Here is a 25,191-nt window from a genome sequence, read left to right on the forward strand (position 1 = left end):
GTGTGGCGGAGTTCCAGGCACTGTCTTCTCATGTCGAATACCATATTTGGTACAGTATGCTTTAAATTCCTTGGAGGTATACTCTCCCCCGTTATCAGAGCGAAGACATTTCAGCTTACTGTCTATCTCTCTTTCTACCATGACATGAAACTCTTGAAAGTAATTGAATACCTGGTCTTTTGTTCTCATAAAATAAACCCACACCTTTCTAGACGCATCATCAATAAATATTAAAAAATATCGATTGTCACCCAATGACTCCACTTCAAAAGGACCACACACATCAGAATAAATCAAGTCTAACACATTATGTTTTCTTTCTGATGTCTGACTAAAAGAGACTCGATGTTGCTTACCAAATGGGCAGTAGTCGCATAGATCCAGAACCTCATCTTTGGTTGAGGGGATGTGCAGCTTCCTCACCAGAATTCGCAGCCCTTTCTCACTCATGTGGCCAAGGCGTTGATGCCACAGATTTAGAGAGCTTTCAGCTTGTACTGCATTCAGATCATCTTTGAGTACCTTCACATGTGTTCTGTACAATGAGTGCCACGACTTCCCTTTTGCTACAATCATTGATCCTTTGCTGAGTTTCCATTCACCACCACCAAGATAATGCTTGAATCCATCTTTGTCCAATGCATCACCTGATATCAAATTTAGACGCAAATCAGGAATATGCCGCACATCTTTCAGTGTTAAATGCCCCTGTTCTGTCTGCAAATAAATGTCACCAATACCCACAATGCTTGAGTGACTAGTATTACCCATCTTCACTGTACCAAGATCTCCAGCCTTGTACGTGGTGAAGAACTCTTTATTCGGTGTAGCATGATAGCAAGCACTTGTATCAACTATCCACTCAACTCCTTGGTGATCTTCTACATGTAGATATTGTTCCTTTTCACAAGAAAGAATAACTACATCCTCTGCAGTTACTGTGGCTGTGGTATTTCGGTTTTCATCATCTTTCTTCTGATTTTTGCCTTCATTCTGTAGTCTTTTCCAGGCTCTACAATTTTTCTTCATGTGACCTTCTTTACCACAGTGATAACATTGTCTTCCCTTAGATTTTGATCTGCCTCTGGACTTGCTATGGTCTCTTGATTGTTCTCGGTATTCAGCTCTTCCCCTGTTCTCTGTGACAAGGGCCTGTGCACTATTTGTATTAGTTGACTTCCTTCTTGTCTCCTCATTGAACAAGCTGCTAGTAACTATACTCATAGTAAGAACACCATTCGGAGCTGCATTACTGACTGTCACAACCAATGTCTCCCAACTGTCGGGCAATGATCCCAAGAGCAATAAAGCTTGCAACTCATCTTCTAAGGTCATCTCTATCACTGAAAATTGATTAATCAAGCTCTGGAAATCATTTAAATGCTCAGCAACACCTGCACCTTCTCTGAATTTCAGATTTACTAACTTTCGAATCAGAAACGCTTTGTTACCTGCTGTTTTCTGCTCATACAATGACTCCAGCTTCTTCCACAACTCATGTGCACTCTTTTCACTTGCTATATGGTGGTACACGCTATCATCAAGCCACTGTCTGATTGTGCCAACTGCTTTCCTGTTCAATTTTGTCCAATCACTGTCAGACATATCTTTTGGCTTCGCACTATCTCCTTCAACCGGCTCATACAAGTCTTTACAGTAAAGGATATCCTCCATCTTGGATTTCCAAATCTTCCAGTTATTATTTGTCAAACTGATCATTGTGCTATTGCCTTCCATCTCAACCTACAAAAGCACTCTTCAAAATAAACCTAACAGCTCTGATACCACTTGTTGGGAATTTTGAAATAAAGATTACTTTTATACTGTAATCTAGCAATGTAAGATGGGTAAATGCACAGGTTATCCAAGCCTAAAACAGAAGATCAATCACAAAACAAAACAACACCAGATTTACGTGGAAAACCCTCTCAACCTGGAGGGTAAAAAAACCACGGGGCCAACCATCAAATTTCACTATAAGCAAGAAACAGATACAAATGTTCTTCTCAACTTTAAACTCAAAGTTGAGGCATACAAACAGAGAAAACCAGATTCATTCAGACTTAAGCTAGTCTAGATGTAAGATAACAAGAGATTGAAACCTGAAGGTGAAAATGTAAGAGATCTACTGCCTCCTTCTCTTCTTCTTCCTTTGTTTCTTCTTCTCTGTTTCTTCTCTTCTTCTTTCTTTGTTTCTTCTTCTCTGTTTCTTCTCTTCTTTGCAGAATGGCTTCTCTCTCTCTAGAAGTGATAGAATGAGCAGCATTCTTAGGGTTTTGCTTGTTTTATTAAATGCCTAATTGGGCTGGACCCAAAGGCCCAACAACTTTAATGGCATATTTTCTGTAAATCTTTATTTGAACCTTGAGAGTGGATCTCTTGGATTTGGATTTGTCAAGGGGGGTTATTTATAGCCTCCCAAAGTCGGTTGATAGATCCAAATGGATTGAATAAGTCAAAATCCATTAATGGCATTTTGTTTGTTCTTGGATCAGCTTGCCGGAATATGCATGATTGATGCCTAAATAAGTAGGGGAAATGATCACCGAAGTAGGTTGATCATTGCACCTTTCGAATCAGCCGAAAAAGTTGAGAAACAACCGAGTTCAATCTTTGAAAAATCAAAGATGATTGATGTTCTTATCCTTCTGGCGATCGCGACAAAGACGACGAACGCAGGTGAAACGATGTCGTGTTAAGCGTATTTGGCGAGCGCCGAATGCGCCGTTGGCATTCTGCTGTGTTCCGTCAGCGATCCAGGTGCTCCGCCGCGTTTCGGCTAACAAAGTTGACGCGTGCGTTAGTCAATCATATTCTTATGGGTAAAAACTTTGGGATTCAATGATTTCATCCAAGATCTCGTTCTTTTTATGGAGCGTTATTTATGGTGGAATTCTAACATATGATATGTACATGAAAAAATTTATATTAGGACTAGTCGTATGTGTCAAGAAGAGGTTGAATTAACAACTCACTTACTTTTGCATTGTCGAGGGATGACTAATATTTGGAGACTTTTATGGAGTATTACTAGGATTCATTGTCGAGGGGTGACTAGTATTTGGAGCCTTTTTATTTTTAGGTAGTTGCTGGTAAGTTTGTATTGATGCAACTGATATGTCAGGACTACATATTTGAGTTACCATTCAAATTATTATTTGGCGGACTATCTAGTTGTAGAGAAATTATCGAATTTTCAATGATCATAGTCGTTCGATGCTTATCGATCATTCATAATAGTATTATTATGATGCTTTCTGAAATTCGTTCAGAAAAGTCAGTAGAGTCTGTCGGAGAGTTAATCATTATTCTCGAGGATTTACGAGTTCGATGACTTTTTAAGTATTGTTTTTTCTTAGTTTTTAGTTTTTATTAGTTATTTTCATGTAATACTTTGTCGTTGTGTTTAATTTTTTTTTCATTTTTAATATAGATGAGCCTTTTTAAAAAAAAAGTATAATAATATATCAAAACGGTCAGTCGGTTTGTCAGTTAAACTGTCAGTTTTTATTATCTAAACGGTTAGAGTCGATAGAGGAAATTATGGACAAATCAGAACTCGATTCGATCTATTTATAATTATTTTGTTGAATTTATTATATTTTTTTGGTTTTGTTTATCCTTAAGTGGAATCAAGAAAGTGAGCATTATTGATAGATGTGGAGTTGAATCTATATCATCATAATTTGATTTTAATGATTGACCTAGATTGTGATAGATACCAATAAATGATTTTAAAAGAAATATAATTCCAGATTTTTTATGACACATATTGCAATAATGTCATATTCAAATTATTTAATTATTACACTTTCAATATTTATTCAACAACATATGATAATGCACACTCAAATATTATGAATCTTGATCTTGTCAACAAGAGATTTGCTATCAAGTCCTTTGCTATAGAAGTTTTGCATGAACTCTTCTTGCGTGAAGTCCCGGTATATAGCAGGTTTCTCGTCAGTTAGAATCTCCGACAACGGTCCATATTTATCGGAATCTCTCCACTTTGTAAGGTTAAAGAACTCGACAACCGAAATCCTCGGTTCCTTAGAAGTGTTTGCTAACACTCTATGTTGCACACTTTTGTATTCTCCATTTGAGACTATCTACAATATCAGTTCGAGTGAAAACATAATCAACATATATTTATCACATTCAAAAGAAAAAGCTAGAAGAAAGTTAACATTTTATGCATGGATTCTTTTGATACAAAGAAAACATACTTGAAGAAAGTCCCCAATATTAATGATCAAACCACCGGGCAAAGGCTTGACATCAACCCATCCATCATCACCATGTTTAACTTGTAATCCACCAATCTGATTTGCTAGTAGAAGAGTGATTATGCCAGGATCAGTATGAGGAATAAGCCCCACAGTTAGATCTGGTTGCGGACAATGTGGATAAATAATTCCGACCACGATCCTTTCATCAACAAGTGTCAACTCTTTGAACCGGTTCGGAACCAATCCCAAACCTTCACTTAACAACTCCATTACGTTCTCAATAACTCTCTTCGCGTGTGTGTCCCAATCCACCAATTCTCTCCGACATATTGTTGGTATGTCTTCAACCACCACAGGGTCCGGACTCATCCATACCTGTCCTGGAATCATATATAGTTAGGCCAATGTTTTTTTCAAGGTAATGTTGCTAATCACCAATTAAAATACCAAAATAAAGTTATTTTATAAAAAAAAAGGAGTAAATCAAAAACATTAGCAAGAAACATACAAGTTACATAGTGCTTGGAGTAAATTTATCATGTTTGGGTAATTTTATAGTCTCATTGGGTGATATTATTATTAAGACAAATAATTTTATAACACAAAAATATTATTTTTATTGGTGTAGAATGCTATTTTGAAATCTTCTCAAATTTCTATTTAATAAAAATAGTTTGGACCATTAGAAAAGGAGACATATATTTCAATTATTTGATCAAAATAATATGAAAATCCACCTTTTTTCTCATTATTTAAAATAACCCATATGAAGCAAGGCTAAAGTCAATGATTGCATTATTTAAAGTTGATTTGATCTCCATTATTTAAAGTGATACAGCTGTACATGTAACACATGTCTACTTGTTAATTTGTTCATGGATTTTTAAAGATTTATATAAATTTCATCAAAAAAATTTGTTTAACAAAAAATAGGATATTATTTGAGATTGCTTAAAATAAATTACTAAACTATTGTTTTATATTTAAAATTTTAAAAAAATCAAAAGAATCAGAAATTAATATATTTATTTAAAGGTGACTCAAATTTTGAATTGTACAATATGAATATTTAGTCATTTATGATTTTTTCTAAACAAACACAAACAAAAGATGGTCTTCTAATAGGTTTTTTTAATTAATTTACCTAACAAATTTATCTTATATTTGAAGGCATTCAAACCGTCGAAAAATACTTAATTTAAAATGCAAATACGTTTAAATTGATAAACCGTACACACTTCTGTCATTTCAAAATTTTAAAAATAAATATCAAATTAATTTATCTTTAAATTTTTTCAAATATTTTCTTAGATCAAATATTTTTTAATTACTAAAATTACCTTAAATAAATTATAATGCATCTATCTAAAAAAAAAACAATTCAAAAAATATTTTTAAAACAAAATTATTACGTTAAAAAATAAAGATAGACCTTTTATCGATTTAGAAAAAAACACTATTAGTAAAAAATATTGTTATAGTTCGAACTCATATAACACAAAATTTAAACATTTATATATAAAATTTGAATTTGATGACAAATTTTAAAACAATTACCTGAAGGTAGTCATGCCATGTTGCGGCTTTTGATCGATATAAATCATTATTACTAGAATACATAACTCCTTTCCTTTCCTCCCGTTTATAATATTGTCCCTTTATCTCCGCCGGCAACTCGTGAAAGGCTTTCACGGCGGCGATGGTTTCCTCAAGGATTGAAACGGGCACGCCATGGTTTACAACCTGGAAGAATCCCCAGTCACCGGCAGCCTCTCGCACCTGTTTCACGATCTCTGTCCGGTTGGTCCCTTCATTTGAGAGGTCGATGACGGGGATTGCGACGGTTTTGGCCGAGGGTTTTAGGTCGGAGAGAGTTTCCGGCGGGTGGATGAAGAACTTTGGAATGGTGGTGGTGCCGGAGTCGGAAAGACCTTTAACTCCGATCTTTGAATTGTCGAAGTCTTTTATTTCTTTCATTTTGTCGTATTTAGCCATCTTTGTTAAAGTCAGTCACAAATGGATGGACATTTAGGAGGGTCAATAACTCAATATATAATGTCATGAGGCAATTGCAATGGTTTGTTTGATTTGTGTTATTAATTATGGGGTACTTGGGACAGTTTCGGTTCGAGTTTTTCAACTAAACATGTATCTTAAAAAAAACAATTTAGTTATACTAAATTCAATATTTGTATCCGACCCAATCGGTAGTATGTTAATGTATGTTAATTCAGATGTTTTAAATCGTGACATTATTTAAAACTGGTTGAACTTGGTTAGTTTAATTATAACAACTAGGAAGATCCCGTGCGATATAAAATTATATTGTTACAACGTTCCGCATTCATCAAATTTGATGTTAAATTTAAAATATAAAATGTTATTAGTCTAGTTTATTAAAAAGTTTTACTTATTTTGTTAGATTGCGAGTTCGAACCATATCTATAGCATTTTTAATTTTATTGTTAACCGTTTTAAGTTTATGGGCGGGTGAACCCACAATCCGACCCAAGTATCCATTTATGGGCGGGTGAAACCACAGCTCTCGACCCGGCAATCCGAACACTTTCAAAATTAAACATCATTATATATATATATATATTTATAGTTATTTATTGAGTATCAATAAAACATAATTAAGTATGACAAGAAAGAAGAGAGGCTAATGAACATACTTTTGGATCAAACTCAAGGACGAAGTAAGAAAATTTAGATTAAAGTAACCCTAGCTTAAGAATGGTTTATAAGACAACAAAGGTTAAGAATTTGATTATTATTTAGAATACCTTACATGAAAATGATAGTCATAGCGGTTGGATGTCAGGTTCCCTTTTCCGAAGTTTTTTTTCATAGCAAAGAAAATAATTTTCTTAAATACTCAAGACCCAAGTAGACTTATAAAATGGATTAAGTGCTTTCTGGGTAATCTCATACATTGTGATTAATGCGTAGCCCAAAAATTGAAAAACATTTTATTTTAGCTTCCTACATAAATATAAATAAAAATAAAATAAATAAATAAAGCACACTGTATATGTATTTTACTGTAGTTTATTTTAACACAAGATTTCTTTAGTCTTACAAAATAATATTAGCTATGATAATGTTATAATAGCTTGTTTTATAACTAAATATGATTGGTTATCTCTTTTAGTTTAGCGATAACAAGATATGTATATCCCTAACTTTTTTGAAGTCCTGAGTTCGAACCTATCCGACAGTAAATTCTGTGTTTAGTTAATCCCAACGTTCTAATAAATAAATAAAATATGGGCAATTCACACGCACACGTCTCGTTTGGTAGCTTAGTCAATTTATTTAGATAATTTCTTAATCAATATTGATTGAGAGAAAAAAAGTATAGAATTTGAGGAAGTTATCTATGGATACAATTAATAACCTTGCATGTAAATCAAAGAAACTTACATAAAACATACAATTAACATATCATATTGATTGTGATATTAATTTGCAATTAGCATATAAACTACAATTTTAATATGGTTTTTATATATATATTTTTTAATTTAGAAAACTAACACCATATTTTAACTAAATACGTTTTGAAGTAAGAATCAAATATGTGACTTTTTTCATGTCAAACTTAACATTTACTCTCAATTAAAGTGCGAAAGAGTTCAAATTAAGGTCAGAGGTTAGGTTAGAAATTGTGTAGTTTAGTCAAGTTAGTGATGTCCTCTTCTAATTAATTTCCTAATTTTAATCAGTTAGGTGCAACTTTTCCATTGCTCAATTAATTTTTGAGGAAGCTAACATAAATAAATACTATTATATGTATGACTTTCCCACTTTTATCTCTTATAAAAAATTAAAATTTCAAGATAATAAAGTAAGTAACAGTTATGTGATAAAGTGATAGTGATACTGATACTGTTGCCATTTAATTATTTATCATTAAAATTTTAATTTAATATATAAATTAATAATGAAATAATGTTTCTACCATTTTCTTTTAAAAATAAAATAAAGAAAAAGATTATCATAATCATGGCCTGAGACACGCATTAGATATTTTGGATTCCAACTTTTTCCATAAATTATAAAGGTTTAAGCTTACAAAACTTATAATAGATATATTAATAGGTAAAATAAGACTATTTTAGAATAATTCTAATTATTTATAAAACAAAACATATTTAGACCAAGTTTACTTTAAGATTGTACAATAAAAGCCAAAATTTAAAATATACATTATTTATTTAAGAAGATATTTAAATTTTAAGCAAGACAATATAATATATATTTATCGTTAATTTAAAGTAACAAAGTTTTCAAGCATATTTAAGTTAAAATTTTGGATATAATCATTCCTCGGTTATTTTTTAATAGATTATTTGATTGATTTTTTTCTGAGTTTTCAATGGTTATAGTCGTTACATTCGATTATATTTGGGGACGGATTCAGCCCACCCCGAAAAAATATAATAACTTTTTACGGTTCAAATTTGACAATGCCCGCTAATTTCTTAATTTTTTTTAATATAATTCACTGTTTGTTTATCTAATTATTAAATTCATTTTATCGATTCTTTTTATTCAGTATTTTATCATTATTTTTTTAAGCTTACTTGAACCATAAATCTTGGGTCCAATTATATTATTCATAGTTGATTATTACGACGTTTTTTGACATTCGATCGAAAAAATTGTTGGAGTCGGTCGAGAAAGTTAATCGTCATTTTTTAGAATATATTTCGATAATTTGTGTTGGGCGACATGTTTATAATTTTAATTTTATTTTCATGTTTTGCGACTTTTTATTTACATTATGTTTGTGTCATAACTTTTTTTTTTATTATTATTATATATGAATTATTTTGTTTATTTTTATTATAAATATATAAAAAAATAAAAAGGTAAGAGGGGTTTAAGAATATGATTGAAGGTTTTATTAATAAAAAACCCATCTTCTCGCGTGGAAAGGAATATGAATATTAATGATTGTTAGTGGTGAGTTATTTGAGAAGCAAATATTTAAAATTATAACTCACAACTGCTCCTAATCGATTAATAACCCAAATTTCATAATTATTAAATATGCACACAATTTTTTATTTTAATTTATAAAAAGACATCTATATAATATATTCAATTATATATGAAACCAACCAGCACCAATCAATCATAAAAAACCAACCATCTATATAATCTATTATAATGTTTAAATTTTCTTTAATGAATAATAATTCTCACATTATAGTTATTTGAATTTTTGTTAAGATTTCTTGTTTCACTATATGCCGGGTTGGTGTTCACGCTTTAGGGTGTGCAACAAATGAATATATGTCTCAAATTCATTCATCAACATTTCTTAAATAGTGTTGTGATGGTATTTAGTGTCAATATTCTCTACATTTGTACTTCAAATAGTGAAGACTCCGTTTTTCGAGTGTGACCATTATCGAAACAACGGAAAAATCTCTTCACTTGCATAACGTATTTTTTTCGCGGACCCCGACTCAGACACTCAAAATCAGAGGAGCCGACTAAGACCATTTTTCGAAATTGAAGCTCTACTTAATCAGTATAATTGAGTTTATTCTTTAGCCCATTTCATTATCACTTTGGCCGTGAACCTTTAATCTTTGGCTCATTTCAACCAAGTCTTACCTTGTTACTTTTCCATTTATTTGATTTTTTTATTAAAACCCAATAATCCAAATAATACATTTCAAATAGTGAAGGTGCCAGTTTATTGTAACCAATACCGAACCAACGAAAAATCTCTTCACTTGCAATGAGAAATTTTTTCCTTTCGACATCGCATAGAAAGGAGAAGAGATTTGGTCAAGTACAATTACTCTATTATATTATTGACTAATCCGATTTATCCTTCATTTTGCAGGAAAGATGAATAGCGGTCGTGCATTTTGAGTTTTAAAAAATTGTGAGAATAAGAAAAGTGCGCGTTTTTAAAACAAAAAATGAAAAAAATTATATTATACATTGTATCAATGGCCATAAACCCTATATAATCAATCATGTTGAAGAAAATCCTCTATAAATACATACAAACAAAGTAAAAACATTAATTTAAGTTAAAGAGCATAAGTAGCTTTAAGATATTCCACAATCTCAGCACTCTCAAACATCTTCACCCCAGTGTTTGGATCTTCCAAATAAGGTGCCTGCAATCAATTCCTCATTTTCAAACCAAAACTCATTTGAACACTTTTAACAATTTTAATTTTTGAAGTAAAGAAATCACCTGAAAATGTCCAACTTTCTCAAACAAAACCTGTCTTTTGGGGCTGCCACGAGCACAACTATCAAAGAAAACAGATTATACATAAGCATCGAACCTGAGACCATTGTTCTCATTTGGGCTTTTGCCATTTTTCTTAGTATTTTAAGTTGTGCAAAAAAAGGAGGTTACTACCTGTATAGTAGATGAGGCAGCTCTAACTCTACCAGCACTTCACGCACAACTTTACAGAATGGAGACGGCTGAAAGGAAACATGTCAGACCCGTAAAAGTTTAGACATTATTGCAGTTACAAGAGCGATTTCCCAAAGAAATATGGAAGATTATCAACCTCATATGCCCAAATTTCAATAGGTTTTGGTGGGATTCTTGATGGGGTGTAAGAACTACCCTGAATGGACAAAAAAAATTAAGTTTACAATGTTTTAGTCTTTTTAACAAATTGAAATGGTAAGAAAGAAATAAACTTTTACCCTCCCCATTCGAGGAATCAAGGCAAAGCCTTCTGTCAAGGTCTGCAAAGAAAGAAGACGATACAAATAGTATTTTTAATGAAGTTGTAAGGTTGATCATGGGAACCAAGGAGAAAAAGGGTAATAGTACTAACAGTTAATAGACCAAGAGACAGCATTATGGGAACGTTTCCATCACCTACAAGAAAGTCACAAAACATGATTTTTTAGGAGTTTTTGGTTCAACTGTGAATGAGATGTGTCGGTTTTGAATTAAAACATTCAAAATAATCTTCGCTACCAATTTCCACTTTCACATACCATATTTCTGAACTAGGTATTTTATTATGTCATCTGATTCGTACATCGCCACTCCTGTGTTTGGGTCCAACTGCAATAGAGAAATACCCATAAAAAAATCTCCAAATTTATCAAATCTAAGGATGAATGATTTTAAACTACAATTCTATTATAATTTTTTAAAAAATTTCAACATATGATCATGATAAGAAGGATTATAGTGGAAAGGAGTAAAACCAAACCATGTAGGGGAATTGCTTCTTTCCACCCATCTGAATAGCCTTTGGACGGAAATTTGGACCATTTTGGGGGCAAGGATAATAGAGAACATCAAGATCCAATACTGCGACAATTTCTCTAACCTGCACTCTTCCAAGGCAGTCAGTCAATCCAGTTATCCAAATAATTAAACATCTCATCATCAATCAAATTACTCCTCAAATCATCCATTAAAATACTAAAATACCCTTCTTCTTTTTATCACCAACCAAGATTATTTTCAAATAATCCATTACAAAACAATCTCTTAGGCCTTTGTTTGATCTAGGGGTATTTGAATAACCAAGTGGTTATTTGTAAATAACCTTATATGACTTAGTCAAGTAATTTAGAAACTATTTAGGTAAAACAGTTTCTCTTCTTAACTCCAATGAAATTCTTCTTTATTCCTCATTTACATTTCAGAAAAATAACCAAAATCTGCACTAAATAAGATCAAATTAAGTTACACAGTAACAATACTGACAAAGGCTTCAACAAATATAAGGAGAAAACCTCAACTTTCCCTACATATATCAAAACTTTTGAAAGCGACATAATACATCAAAATCACTAATCATTTTCTAAGAAAATATCAACATTTATGTAAAAAAGTAGTCAAGTCCTTCAAAAAAGCAAACAAATTGATTAATAAATAGGAGTTTTAGAGAAATTTTCTTATGTCCACCTATTTGATTATTTTGATTGCACATTGATTAACTCATCACATCTGACGTAACTAATTGGTTATAGCTTTTGGTTTTAGCATGATAGATACTACTTATTTTCGCATTTACCAGGGATCATTCGAAAAGAATCTAAACAAAGAGATGAAAAATGACATTTTCTTACCTTTTTACAAAACGGGCAGCTGAAGAATCCACGCAGATGTTTAGAGTTGTTTGCATAAGTAGTAACAATGAGATTCAGTAAGTAATTCATTAAAGTTAACATGTTAAGATCAAAGAAGACCAAACTGAAACAAGATAAAGTCCATAAAACAATGATATTCAACTAAAGAGAAACTAGTGAAGTTACCCTTCAAACTCGTATATCTCAATAGGCTTCTCTGGGCGAGGACCTAGTTTCGAAGTTTCTTTAACCTTGAAACCTGTTTAAACAAATAATTGATGATTTTCTAAAAACCTATTTACATCTTTGAAGTTTGATATGAACCAAATCAACTGAAAACAAGAGAGATCAAGGGATTACCAGCAAATTCAAGTGCATACTTATCAGAAGGAATTTCATTCTTGGGGACAAATGATACCGAATACCTATAACAAACAAGCAATCACCCAATGTGAATTCATAAACCAAAGCAAGATTATCCCAGATTTGGATTCAATCAGTTCTTTAAGCCTATTTTACCCAATTATGAGACCAACAAAACCCTAGTGCGAAACCTAGCAAATAGCAATCCAAGAAAGGGAGAAACAAAGTACCCAGATACTAATGCACCAGTTCCAAGGCGAAACAACAAAGCTAGAGAAGCCCCCATGATATCGAGAATCTTATCTGGTCTGACGGCGAACCTCTTAGGCTTCGGAGGCTTGAAATTGGGCGGCGGAGAAAACGATGGAGATGAAGCTGAAAATCCTGAAGTTGGATCATCTTTTGTGGTGATTGAATTAGAATCCAGTGATGATGATATTCTAAGAGAAAGTCTACCGGTTGTTGCCGTCGTTCTTTGGGTTGAAGATAGCCGGAAAATGGGTGAAGGTCCGACATTTAGGAGACCAGACATCGTTTGACGGCGAGAAGAGTTGAAGATGAGTGAGAAAGTGACAGTGGCAATGGAAGTGGCACAAAATGTTTCTGGGTTTTTCCTCTGTGGTGGAAAATTTGACAGGTAATTCAGTTACCAAATTTGACCATATCACAAGATTATGTTTTTTTAGTACACATTTTCTTAGTAAATTTATGGCTGATAAAGGATATGTATATGAACCACTAATTGGGATTAGGATCATTCATATTAACTTTGAATTATGTTGATATGAAATGGAAGAAATCTAGTTAAAAAGACCGGATAAGATTTTATTTGTATAATAGATATTTTACACAAAACATGATAATATGGTTTATTATAGAAAAGAGACAATTCTTTATAGACTAATTGCTTGAGATAAACAATCTAATTGCAAAACCAAATAAATTGTATTTTGTTTGGGCACAGTGTGGAACTAATCGCAATGGAAATTTGACGAAATGACCTTAATGATTCACTTATTTAACATTTTGATCTGCGCTTAAAATAAAAAGCGCCGATGACACATTTTTCTTTTTTTTTAACGATTTTGCTCCTCTTGCGAGACATCCTCAATCGCGAGACGCAACCACTAGAATAATCACAATGGAGAAATTTGATGAAATGACCTAATAATTACATAATTTTGGGTATTGACAAGTTTATGATAATGATAAAAATGGCAAAAATGACATTTTCGACTGCATCATGTGACGTGGAAGGATGACCTGATAATATTTTGTAAAATTGACTCGCGTGACGCAAAAATGACATCGCATCACGCAAAGGGGTGCGTCGCGTCACGCGAAGGGGTGTATCGTGTCACGCAATGTCATTTTTGCAAACATTATCAACCATCCCTTCGCATCACGTGACACACGAAAGAGTATTTTCGTCCAAAATGATATTCTTGCAAACTTTATTCAACCCTTTATCATTTCCTAAAATTATATAATTATTAGGATCGTCTTGTCAAATTTCCCAAATGCATCAATGCATGATTCAATTAGTCGGTTCAGAAAACTGAACTCTAACCTCAATGGTGATAAGATAGTTCCCAAATTATATTTATAGATAAAAAAAATAAGGGTAATAAATTTATTAAACAGATCTTCTAACCAATTAAAAGAACAATAAATAAATTTAAATTGAGACTTTAAATATTTAGAGAAATAATGTACAAATAAAATTGCTTACACTCTCAATAACATAGATTAAAAGAATAAATAATTTACAAAGAGCCTGAATAAAAATATAAAAACCGACTATATTCTAAAGAATGAATGATTGAATGAGATGTTTATTAGAATGATATTTTATTTTTTTTTAATTAAAAAAAACTATCTAAGACATTAAAAACATGTATATCATTATTTCAACTCAAAGCGTTTTAAGATTAAATTGAATATATGACTCTTAATCCGGTTCGTATCATTAGAATAACATATTAATAATTGCGAGTTTTCTAAAAAAACATAATTTAAAAATGAAAAATAGTTTTAATTTACTGAAGTGAGTTGAAATTATTAATAATAATAATAAACTGGCGAGTGAGTGAGTGAGTGCACTCGTCGAATGTTGACGATGATCAAAACGACGTCGTTCCGTTCCATACCCAAACCAGTAAGTGTAACCCCTCTTCCCAAAGAGAATTCCCAGATCGGAGCACTTTTCTTCTTTTTCTCCATCACCATTGAAATTAACCTTCTTTCCTCTCTCACCTCACGCCGCCAATAAGGGCCGGCGATTTTAGATCATTTTTCATCTTCTATGAGGATGTCTTGATTGCGTTGATTCATCCATCTACGGAACCTGCTCATCAATTGGATTGCGTTGATTCATCTCACGGAATCAGATTGGACTCCGTCCTTCTTGACGCACGATTACTTAAAACAATCAGGTGTTTTTGCGTACGATTCACGGACATCTCCATACTCTGGTGAGAAACCCAACTTCCACTTTAATTCAATTCTTTATCTGAACAAATAACGATTCTTTTGCATGACTATTTTGATCAAATCTCTCAATTTCATATGCATTTCTCCCTAGAAAATGGGTATCCAAAGAAATTTCTTATGCTAGCTAGACTCATGAACAAATCATTTATCGAATAGTTGGCTGATTTCATTGATTTGATTCATTTTTCATTACGATCTACAAAGAATTTGTTCTTTTGTCCATGGACAGGACAATGGAGAATCTCCCTGTTGAAGTGATAGGAAATATACTATCTCGACTTGGGGCTGCACGCGATGTTGTTGTGGCATCAACAACCTGCAGGAAATGGAGAGAAGCTTGGAGGAATCATCTACATACACTTTCATTCAATTCGAATGACTGGCCTTCTTATCATGATCTTACTACAGGTAGATTAGAGATTCTCATTACTCAAACGATTCTGCAGACGAATGGACTTCAATGTCTATCAATTGTCATGGATGATGTTGATGAGTTCTCAGCTGCTCCAGTTATAGCTTGGCTGATGTATACTAGAGAAACTCTTCGTCAACTGCATTACAATGTAAGGACAAGCCCGAATATCAACATTCTTGAAAAATGCAGTAGACAGAAACTCGAGGTTTTATCTCTATCGCATAACTCAATTTCAGGGGTTGAACCCACATACCAGAAATTCCCATGCTTGAAATCGCTATCACTTAGTTTCGTTAGCATTTCTGCATTGGACTTGAGTCTTTTACTAACTGCCTGCCCGAAAGTTGAGGTCTTGTCACTTATCAATTTGGAAATCGCAATGTCTGATGCTCAGACTACTATGGAGATAAGCAGTCTCTCTTTGAAAGATATGTATGTCGAGGCGATAAGTCTGGACAAGTTTATATTAGAAGCAGACAGTCTGGAAAAGCTCCATTTAAAAGACTGTACACTTGAAGTGTTTGAACTCGTGAGTAAAGGGACATTGAGGTTTCTCAAGATAGACGATGTTAGCGTCATCCATATTGACATAGGCGAAAGCACGGAGAATCTTGAGACAGTAGATGTGAGCAATTTCACTGTGATGTGGCCGAAGTTTCATAATATGATATCTAGATCTAGTAGACTAAGAAGGCTTCGGCTTTGGGGGGTGGTTTTCGACGACGAAGATGAAGTTGTTGATTTGGAGATGATTTCGGCTTGTTTTCCTGCGCTTAGCCATTTGTCATTATGTTATGAGCTCAGAGACGGGGCTATTCAGTATGGGTGGCAGAGTCCGTTTAAATTTGAGAAGGTTGTGGTGTTGGAATTAGGTTGGACTGTGATAAACGATTTGTTTTCGCATTGGATTGGTGGGTTCCTTGAAAGGTGCCCGAATCTTAAGAAGCTCGTGATATATGGGATTGTGTCGGAGGCTAAGACACATGAAGAATGTCAAACTTTGGCTAATTTTACTTCATCAATTGTTAGGTTGATGAGGAAATATTTGCAGGTAGATGTGCAGTTTGAATATGAATGAATGATTATCATCATTTGCTTGATGCTTATGATATTTTTTGTTTTTGTGGGGTTTGGGGATTTATTGATATATATTTTTTGGACTCTGATTTATTTCATGGTTTATCAAAAAAGTATTTATTTGTTTATATTTGGCGTCGAATTTGAGTTTTGAAAGATCTATGGTTCTACTGAGTTGTGTAGCTTTAGTCAGGATTAAAGGTGTAAGATCGTCGGTTTTCCTCAACTATTATCGGCTTTTGTGATTTGGTGAAGATTGTTGTTATTTTCTAACAGATGGCCATTGCAATTTGTTTGACAAAAGATTTTTGTTATTGTTATAACCCACAGAAAAATAAGCTAAGAGTTCATGTAAACAGTGGATTGGAGATAGCTACGAGGCATTTAGCACATGATGAACTCCACAAATTATAACAGTCTTTTACACTTTCAAATAGTTGGAGTGGAGTGGGATATTCTTAATTGTTTCAACATGTTAGTTGGTATTTATATCGGCTAAAAAAATTAACATCTTAATACGTTTATTTGATTCGATAATTTTCGAATCATAACACAATGGGTGGAAAGAAGCAACCTTTCGTGCTTCTTGAGTAAGGCCGGCTTTTGAGCCCAAGCCCCTTTATAGGTTGGGTGCTTGAGTGCATCCTTCTTATATCGATCAAGGCTTTATTTTTCTCTCGAATCACATGTAGGATCATGAGCAACCAAAATGATAGATTAAACTGGATGGATCTGATGTTTCAAAGGGTGTTCCATTTGTTGGACCTTAAACAAAACTCTTCAAAATAATGGTTCATTTGGTAGAGTTTTGTTTAAGGGTCTAGCAAATGGAACACCCTTTGGAACAGCAGATCCGACCCCAAACTAGAGTCTAACTTAATAATGTTTGTTTAAATTTTGTTGTTCAATTGGATCACGTTTATTGATTCTAACCCTTTTCGACGGATTCCATCCACAAATGCAAAGTTTATGGCTGACTTAACATGATTTATTGAACTCATAATTCATTAGATACTTTTTCTGAATGTCAACTAAGTATCGTAAGTAAATTGATGGACAGTCTTGGTCCTAATGAAAATATCAGTGAAAGTGAAGATCGGGATAGAAATGGCGATTTTCTGCAATTTTTTCCATCCATATGTATAAATAACCTAATATTGGTTCACAGTCAATAACATCTTCACCGTCTAGAGTCTCGATTTCATTAAATCTCGTGACTTACCTTCATTTCGAACCTCATAAAACAAAACGAGATAACGACTTAACTCAGAAGTCGTCTCGTCTAAAGTAAGGTGAGGAACGAAAGTAAGATTTAAGGCTAACGATATATTAATTTTGACTTTTTAGAGTCGCCACTCAATTTTGTTTTTAAAAAGTTGGTAAAAGAAAACATTTTGCGTTTCAAAGACAAAAAAAAAGAGAAGTGAAAACGAAGCACAATCAACTTAATGAAAGGTGATCACCTAGAGAAGTTATTAAAAAAGGCAATGTCGCTGCCATGATCCAAATAAGAAGTGAAAACGAAGCACAATTTTTCTCACTCTCTACAAGGGCGCCAAATGATATTCCTGAAGACCTTCAGCAAATGCTAGATGACTTCAGCCCAATATTCCAGCAACCCGAGGACTTACCACCTGCCAGGGAACAGGATCACCGCATCCCACTAAAGGAAGGCACGAAAGCTGTATACATGCGTCCTTACCGATATCCTGCCCTGCAGAAGACATAAATTGAACATTTGGTCAACGATATGCTGGACAGGGAGTCATAAGGAGAAGCCACATCTCTTTTGCCGCCCTTGTGGTATTGGTCCGAAAGAAAGACTTATCTTGGAGAATGTGTATTGATTATAGGCGGCTAAACTCAGCAACCATGAAGGATAAGTTTCCTATCCCAGCCATTAAAGAATTAATGGAAGAATTACATGGGTCCAAGTTCTTTTCCAAGCTCGATTTGCGCTCAGGGTTCCACCAGATAAGGATGCACCTAGGTGACTGGCACAAAACAGCATTCCAGACTCACGAAGGTCTGTATAAGTTTTTGGTGATGCCCTTCGGCCTAACCAATGCACCATCCTCCTTTCAAAGCCTAATGAACGCAACCCTGAAACCATTCCTTAGGAAGTTCGTGCTAGTATTTTTTGATGACATTCTAGTATACAGCCCGAGCTGGAAGGAACATATCCAACACTTACATAAGGTACTTTCAATATTGCAACATAACGAGTTAATCCTTAACAGGGGAAAATGTAATTTTGGGTGCAAGAAAAAATTTCCTATCTTGGCCATATCCTTGACGAGAATGGTGTAGCCACGGATCCAGCGAAGTTAGAAGCAATGAGCACATGGCCAGTTCCAGAATCTCCTAAGCAATTGAAAGGGTTCCTTGGTCTGACCGGATACTATAGAAGATTTATAAAAGGCTACAGCTCCATAGCACGACCCCTCACTGCCCTGTTGAAAAATGGTCAGTTTGAATGGAATAAAGAAGCTGAAGATGCATTTCTGTTGTTGAAACAACATATGCTTTCCCCTCCGGTCCTGGTGCTTCCAAACTTCAATATTCCCTTTGTAGTAGAGACCGATGCAAGTGGAGTTGGTATAGGTGCAGTATTAATGCAAGAAGGTTGACCCATTTCATTCATAAGCAAGGCGATTGAACCAGAGAAGTTACCATCATCCACGTATGAAAAAGAGTTGATGTCCTTAACCTTTGCGGTGGAGAAGTGGAGATCTTACCTTAGGTACAAGAAATTCATTGTGAAGACCGATCATGAAGCTCTTAAATACTTGCTGGAACAAAGAGTTCAAACCTCGGCACAAGAAAAATGGCTCTACAAATTGGTGGGATACGATTTTGTTGTTCAATATAAAAGGGGAAAAGAAAACTTGGTGGCAAATGCTTTGTCCAGGCGGGTAGAAGGTGTCCAATGTGCAGGAATTTCGGTCTATCACACTGCTGTCCAAAAACAAATTCAGGAAAGCTATGAAGAAGATTCCAACTTAGCCAAAGTCATTCGTGAAATCCTTGCTCATGCTGATTCTCACCCTGAATGCTCATATGACCAAGGGATGTTAAGAAAAAGGGACCGACTGATGGTGGGAAAGAATAACGATCTCAGAAATACCTTAATTGCAGCCATGCATTTTGGAACAGAAGGGGGACATTCCGGGACTCTGGTCACCCAGAAGAAAATGCATCTTGTTTACTCCTGGCCAGGGATGCTTAAAGATATTAGAGAATTTGTCCGAACCTGCGAAGTTTGCCAAAAAAATAAATCTGATAACTCAGCATATATGGGTCTGCTTCAGCCCTTAGCAATTCCCAATCGATTTTGGGAATCGGTCTCCATGGATTTTATTGAAAGCTTGCCTAAGTCAAAAGGTAAAAGTGTTATATTTGTGGTAGTTGATAGACTATCGAAAATGGCCCACTTTATGAGTCTGCAACACCCCTTTTCTGCCCGGACAGTAGCTAAATTATTTGTGGACAACGTTTCCAAGCTCCATGGAATGCCAACAACTATCATCAGTGATCAGGGCAAAGTGTTCTTAAGCACCTTCTGGAGGGAATTCTTAAGTATACAAGGAGTAAAACAACCTTATCCTCAGCCTATCACCCCCAGACGGATGGCCAGACCGAGATAGTCAACAAATGCTTGGTCACTTATCTACGCTGCATGGCTGGTCAAACTCCGAAAGATTGGGTACACTGTTTGCCCTTGGCTGAATGGTGGTATAATACTAATTTCTATACAGCAATATAAATAACACCTTTCGAAGTAATATATGGATACCCCCCTCCGGTCCACACACCATATGTAGTAGGAGACTCGAGAGTGGAAGAAGTGGATGTATCACTAACAGCCAGGGAAGCCTCACTCCAACTCATAAAATTCCATTTGAAAAAAGCAAAAAATCGTATGAAGCAGCAACATGACAAAAAGAGAAAAGATGTCACATTGCAAGTGGGTAGCTGGGCATTGGTGAAGTTATAACCATATAGACAATGCTCGGTCCAGAAGTTATTCCACAAGCTCTCACCAAAGTATTTTGGGTCATTTGAAGTGTTGGAAAGGATTGGGAAAGTTGCTTACAAACTGGAACTCGGGACCGACACCAGGATACACAATGTTTTCCATGTCTCGCAATTAAAATCATTCCATAGGACCGTGGAGGGTGTAATTTCTTATTCGTGGACCGTAACACATTACTTGATCCAGATTGGATTAATGCAATGCAAAAGGAGTTGAATCAATTTGAAAGAAATAAAGTGTGACATCTAACTCCAAGACCGACTAATCAATTGGTTATTGGAACCAGATGAGTTTTTCGAAACAAACTTAGTGAAGGTGACTTAGTTGTGAGAAACTGTAAGTCTGATTGGTAGTTCAAGGCTATAAACAGGAGGAGGGAATTGACTTTGAGGAGTCATTTGCCCATATTGTTAGACTTGAAGCAATCATAATCTTCATAGCTTATGCATCTTTTAAGAACTTTAAAGTTTTTCAAATGGATGTAAAAAGTACATTTTTAAATGGAATTTTAAACGAGGATGTGTATGTTGAACAACCGCTTGATTTTCAAGATCACTCCTAGCGAAATCATGTTTTTAAATTTGACAAAGCATTATATGGCATTAAACAAGTTCCTAAATCTTGGTATGATACTCTAACTAAGTTCTTATTTGATCGTGACTTTGTAATTGGCACAATAGACAAAACTTTGTTTAGATTTGTTAAAGTCTCTCACATTTTGCTTGTTCAAGTATATGTTGATGATATCACATTTAGGTCAACTAACCCCAAATTATGTGAGAAATTCTCTAAGTTGATGTAGGACAAATTCGAGATGAGTATGATGGGAGAATTAAACTTCTTTCTTGGTCTTCAAGTTCATCAACTTGAAGATGACATATTCATCAACCAGGCCAAGTACACAAGAGAGTTGTTAAAGAAGTTTGGCATGGAGAACTGCTCAGATGCAACTACTCTAATGAACTCCTCCAGCAAGCTCGACAAGGATGAAAATGTTCAGAGTGTCGACATAAATGCTTATAGAGGGATCATCGGTTCCTTGATCTACCTAACTACTAGCCGACCAAATATTCTATTTGTCGTCGACGTCTGTGGAAGATTTTAGGCTAACCCTAAACAATCTCATTATGTTGCTGCTAAGCGTATTTTGAAGTATTTAAAGGGAACTCAAAATGTGGGACTGTGGTATCCGAATGATTCCAGTTTCAATTTAATTAGCTATTCTGATGCAAACTATGTAGACTGCAAGATTGATCGGAAAAGCACTAGTGGGACTTTCCAGTTCCTTGGTGATCGTTTGATTTCTTGGTTCAACAAGAAGCAGACGTTTGTTGCCACGTTTACAGAAGATGTCGAGTACCTTGCTGCAGGCAGTTGCTGCTCTCAACTCTTGTGGGTTCAACAACAGTTGAGAGACTACGGCATTGAGGCGGACAAGTCACCGATTTTCTGTGACAACACCAGTGACATAGAAATCATATACAATCTAGTGGTGCACTCTCTGACGAAGCATATCGATATCCGACACCTTTTCATCCAGGAGTATGTTAGTTAGAAGCATATATTTGTCTAGAATATGTCCCAACAGATCAACAAGTGGCAGACGTGTTCACGAAGCCACTCCCTAAGACTAAGTTTTCTTACTTTAGAAATGTTTTGGGTCTTGTAGACCTAAATTATTTTTTTATATTATTTAATTAATCATGCACAAATTGAGAGGGAAATTTGTTGATTAAAGTGGTTGGACAGATGAGTGTAGATGGAGGTCTCAATTAGACTGATTAGATCAACTGTCTAAAGAAACCATGTACTCAAACGAGTTATGTTTAAGCAACTTGCATATAAGCTTGGTTAGACGTCTAACTATGAGGAAGACGTGTGAAGCATTTGTAGACATGCGTGATCAGACGTCGTCCAAACTTGCTAAGCGTCTGTAGACGTGTTTGATTAGACGATGTCTGTAGACGTGTTTGATTAGACGACGTCCAGACCTTAGCTAAGAAGTCTGTAGACGTGCGTGATCGGACGCCGTCCAGACTTCCTAAGCGTATGTAGACTTACGTGATCAGACGCCTTCCGAATAGACGTCTACCCATCTTAGACGTAAGGCATGTGTATAGCATAAACGACGTCTAACTACGTGTGTCTTTAGACATCCCATCTTCAGAAGAGTGGGATAGCTGTTCAAAGTCTCATGAGCTGTCTATGTACTTTTCCCACATAGAAATTGAACAGTCATATTTCGAATAACTTGAAGACACGTGTCTCTCAATGTTAAAAATATGACTAATATTTATGACGGTTAATTACTTCACGTCGTTCGATTAATGATAGAGTTTATGATATTTTAATTTTAAAATGACAACTTTTAATTATGATTTTATTGGGAACACGTTTTAATTAAATGACAGTTTGATTTCAAATAATATCTTTTGGACACGTGAACCTTCAAAATCTATTTAAGGAAGCCTTGCATGACAAAAAGACTTTTTCTCGCCTTCTTTGAGATTTCTGAAAAACCCTAGATTTTTCTCTACCTTCTCTCTAAAGAAAAACCTAAACTCTTCGTCATTTCTTCTTCAATCTCAAAGATGTCTGCTAAGAAAACTATTTCATTCTCTCACAACACATTGTAGGTAGATTTCGAATTGGTCTACTATTATGAACATGCGAAGATAGTTGAGATGTTCAAGTTGTTGGAGGCATCTAGCCTCAGGAAGTTTCTCGGAGGACCTTTCATTCTTCATGAAAAGGAAGTTTGAGAGTTCTTCAGTTACAAGAAGATCATTGGAGACTCTATCAAGGCGACGGTGAAGGGCGCTCATTTCTCCATTTCTAAAGCCTTATTTTCCGATTTCTTTGAACTTCCATCGGAGGGTCACTCGTTCGACAAGGAGATTCCGGCCAAGATCATCTTTGAAATGCAGATCCTATTCTCGGACATCGGCGGTCCGATAAACATCAATGGGAAGAAGATTCTCAAGTACCCTGTCTTTTAAACGATATTGTGGTGAGGTCACTACAAGGAAGAGTAGGTTCTTTTGACACATATGGTGGTTTTAACCAAAGGGATGCCAGTCAACTGGGCGTCCACATTATTTTTTACTCTTTTCCAGATGGTTTCTCCACAGAGCAAGCAGAGTTTAGGATTCTCAGTCCAACTCAGTTCGTTTTTAGAGCATCTGCAGGTTCCTGTAGGCGAGAGTGAGACTGTTAACCCTTGCCAAATATTGACGGTCGACACCGTGAAAAGCTTTCTTGCGCGGATGAAGATTGTCAAGGAATCGAATTCCGAGTCCTCAGCCCCACAAACGAGTGATAAAACGATCACTCGGTCCAAACGTCATGCGACTTTCAGTCGCAAGACCCCTGCTAAGAAGACTTGGCCTTCTGTTATGGAGTCCGCTTCAAGCTCCAATAGTCGTAAAAGGGAACCCGTTGGAGAAACTGGAGAAGTTGACTCCATGCCTAAAAGGGCGAGATTCGAGGGAAACCCTATCGCCGCAATTCCTTTGTCCTCGATCTCGTTGTCTCCTTTAACTAGCCCAATGAAGGAGAGGGTTGTAACATCTACTCCTATTACTGATCAGACGGAGGCGTCTGAAGCGGTTCAGATGACCTCCAAAGTTTCTCCTCGTTTGTCCATAGCCGATGCTCCAACGAGTCAGCGCAAATCGTTGTTGGAGTCATCTGCCCGTGGTGGTTTTTAATTAACGCTATCCCATGTAACCCCTTCTACATTGGTCGAAGTTCCATCTAGTGAAGTTCCCGTGGTGGAATAGACTGATGGATCGACTGTTGAGACAGTTGGTGTAAATACTGAAAACAGTCAAGGGGAATACACGCCTGTCTTCCTCGTTGAACTAGTAGCGGCTAAAGCTACTGGTAATATTGAAATTGTTTTTCTGAAATACAGCATGAGGTTGTGCCCTCGTCTTCTACTGCTATCATTGAGGAAGCACCCATCCAAACAACTATTGTCCCTACTACTGCTCTTCTAGAAAATTTTATCTCAAAGAACACATCTCCTTTCGCCCTATTGAGAGCAAGACAGGGAGATGCATAAATCTTTTTCAGAGAATCAACGCCCGCTCCTAAACCTGTTGAAGTTCCAAGAAAAGGAAAAAGTGTGGCCGAAGAAACTCATAGGCACACATCCGAAGCCAATATGATTTTCAACCTCATCATGGAGAATGTTGATGTTAAAGCGGATGCGCAGATTGAAGATTTTAACACTTAGATGAGCCACAGACTCCATTCTCCATACGCAGAAATTATCACCAAGAAACATATTTCTAAGGAGTGGAAAGAATTGTTGAAAACGCAGAAGGCTATTCTCTCATGAGCAAAAACGAGAAGTGTCCTCGAGACCCTTAAACGAAGAGAGCTCATTGTGGAAAATGCGATGGGGCATGCTTTCTATCCTCTACTCAATCAAAGGAAGGCTAACTTCAATTCTTTTGACAAGTCTTCTTAAACAGAGGCAA

At 35.3% G+C, this 25,191-nt stretch overlaps 3 protein-coding genes across 3 annotated transcripts; 1 reads left to right on the top strand and 2 right to left on the bottom strand.

Annotated features, from left to right (window-relative positions):
* Positions 1-3,819: 3,819 nt before the first annotated feature.
* Positions 3,820-6,236, bottom strand: LOC124911908 (1-aminocyclopropane-1-carboxylate oxidase homolog 6-like). The gene is made up of 3 exons (XM_047452440.1): positions 5,790-6,236; positions 4,230-4,607; positions 3,820-4,112 (listed from the first exon to the last, which is right to left on the bottom strand). The coding sequence occupies exons 1-3, from the start codon at positions 6,225-6,227 to the stop codon at positions 3,849-3,851; spliced, it is 1,080 nt and encodes a 359-aa protein (XP_047308396.1). The 5' UTR covers positions 6,228-6,236; the 3' UTR covers positions 3,820-3,848.
* A 3,931-nt stretch (positions 6,237-10,167) lies between these two features.
* LOC124912054 lies at positions 10,168-13,318 on the bottom strand. Its single transcript, XM_047452610.1, has 12 exons — positions 12,914-13,318; positions 12,681-12,745; positions 12,507-12,579; positions 12,321-12,339; positions 11,453-11,572; positions 11,232-11,301; positions 11,066-11,109; positions 10,932-10,973; positions 10,790-10,849; positions 10,633-10,700; positions 10,462-10,519; positions 10,168-10,381 (listed from the first exon to the last, which is right to left on the bottom strand). Exons 1-12 carry the CDS (start codon positions 13,213-13,215, stop codon positions 10,292-10,294), a joined length of 1,011 nt encoding a protein of 336 aa, XP_047308566.1. The 5' UTR covers positions 13,216-13,318; the 3' UTR covers positions 10,168-10,291.
* A 1,567-nt stretch (positions 13,319-14,885) lies between these two features.
* On the top strand, positions 14,886-16,796 carry LOC124911467 (F-box/LRR-repeat protein At1g67190). The gene is made up of 2 exons (XM_047451953.1): positions 14,886-15,157; positions 15,406-16,796. Exon 2 carries the CDS (start codon positions 15,410-15,412, stop codon positions 16,667-16,669), a length of 1,260 nt encoding a protein of 419 aa, XP_047307909.1. The 5' UTR covers positions 14,886-15,157; positions 15,406-15,409; the 3' UTR covers positions 16,670-16,796.
* Positions 16,797-25,191: the final 8,395 nt, after the last annotated feature.

This window comes from Impatiens glandulifera, chromosome 8 (assembly GCF_907164915.1).
Source record: "Impatiens glandulifera chromosome 8, dImpGla2.1, whole genome shotgun sequence".
Lineage (NCBI taxonomy): Eukaryota > Viridiplantae > Streptophyta > Magnoliopsida > Ericales > Balsaminaceae > Impatiens > Impatiens glandulifera.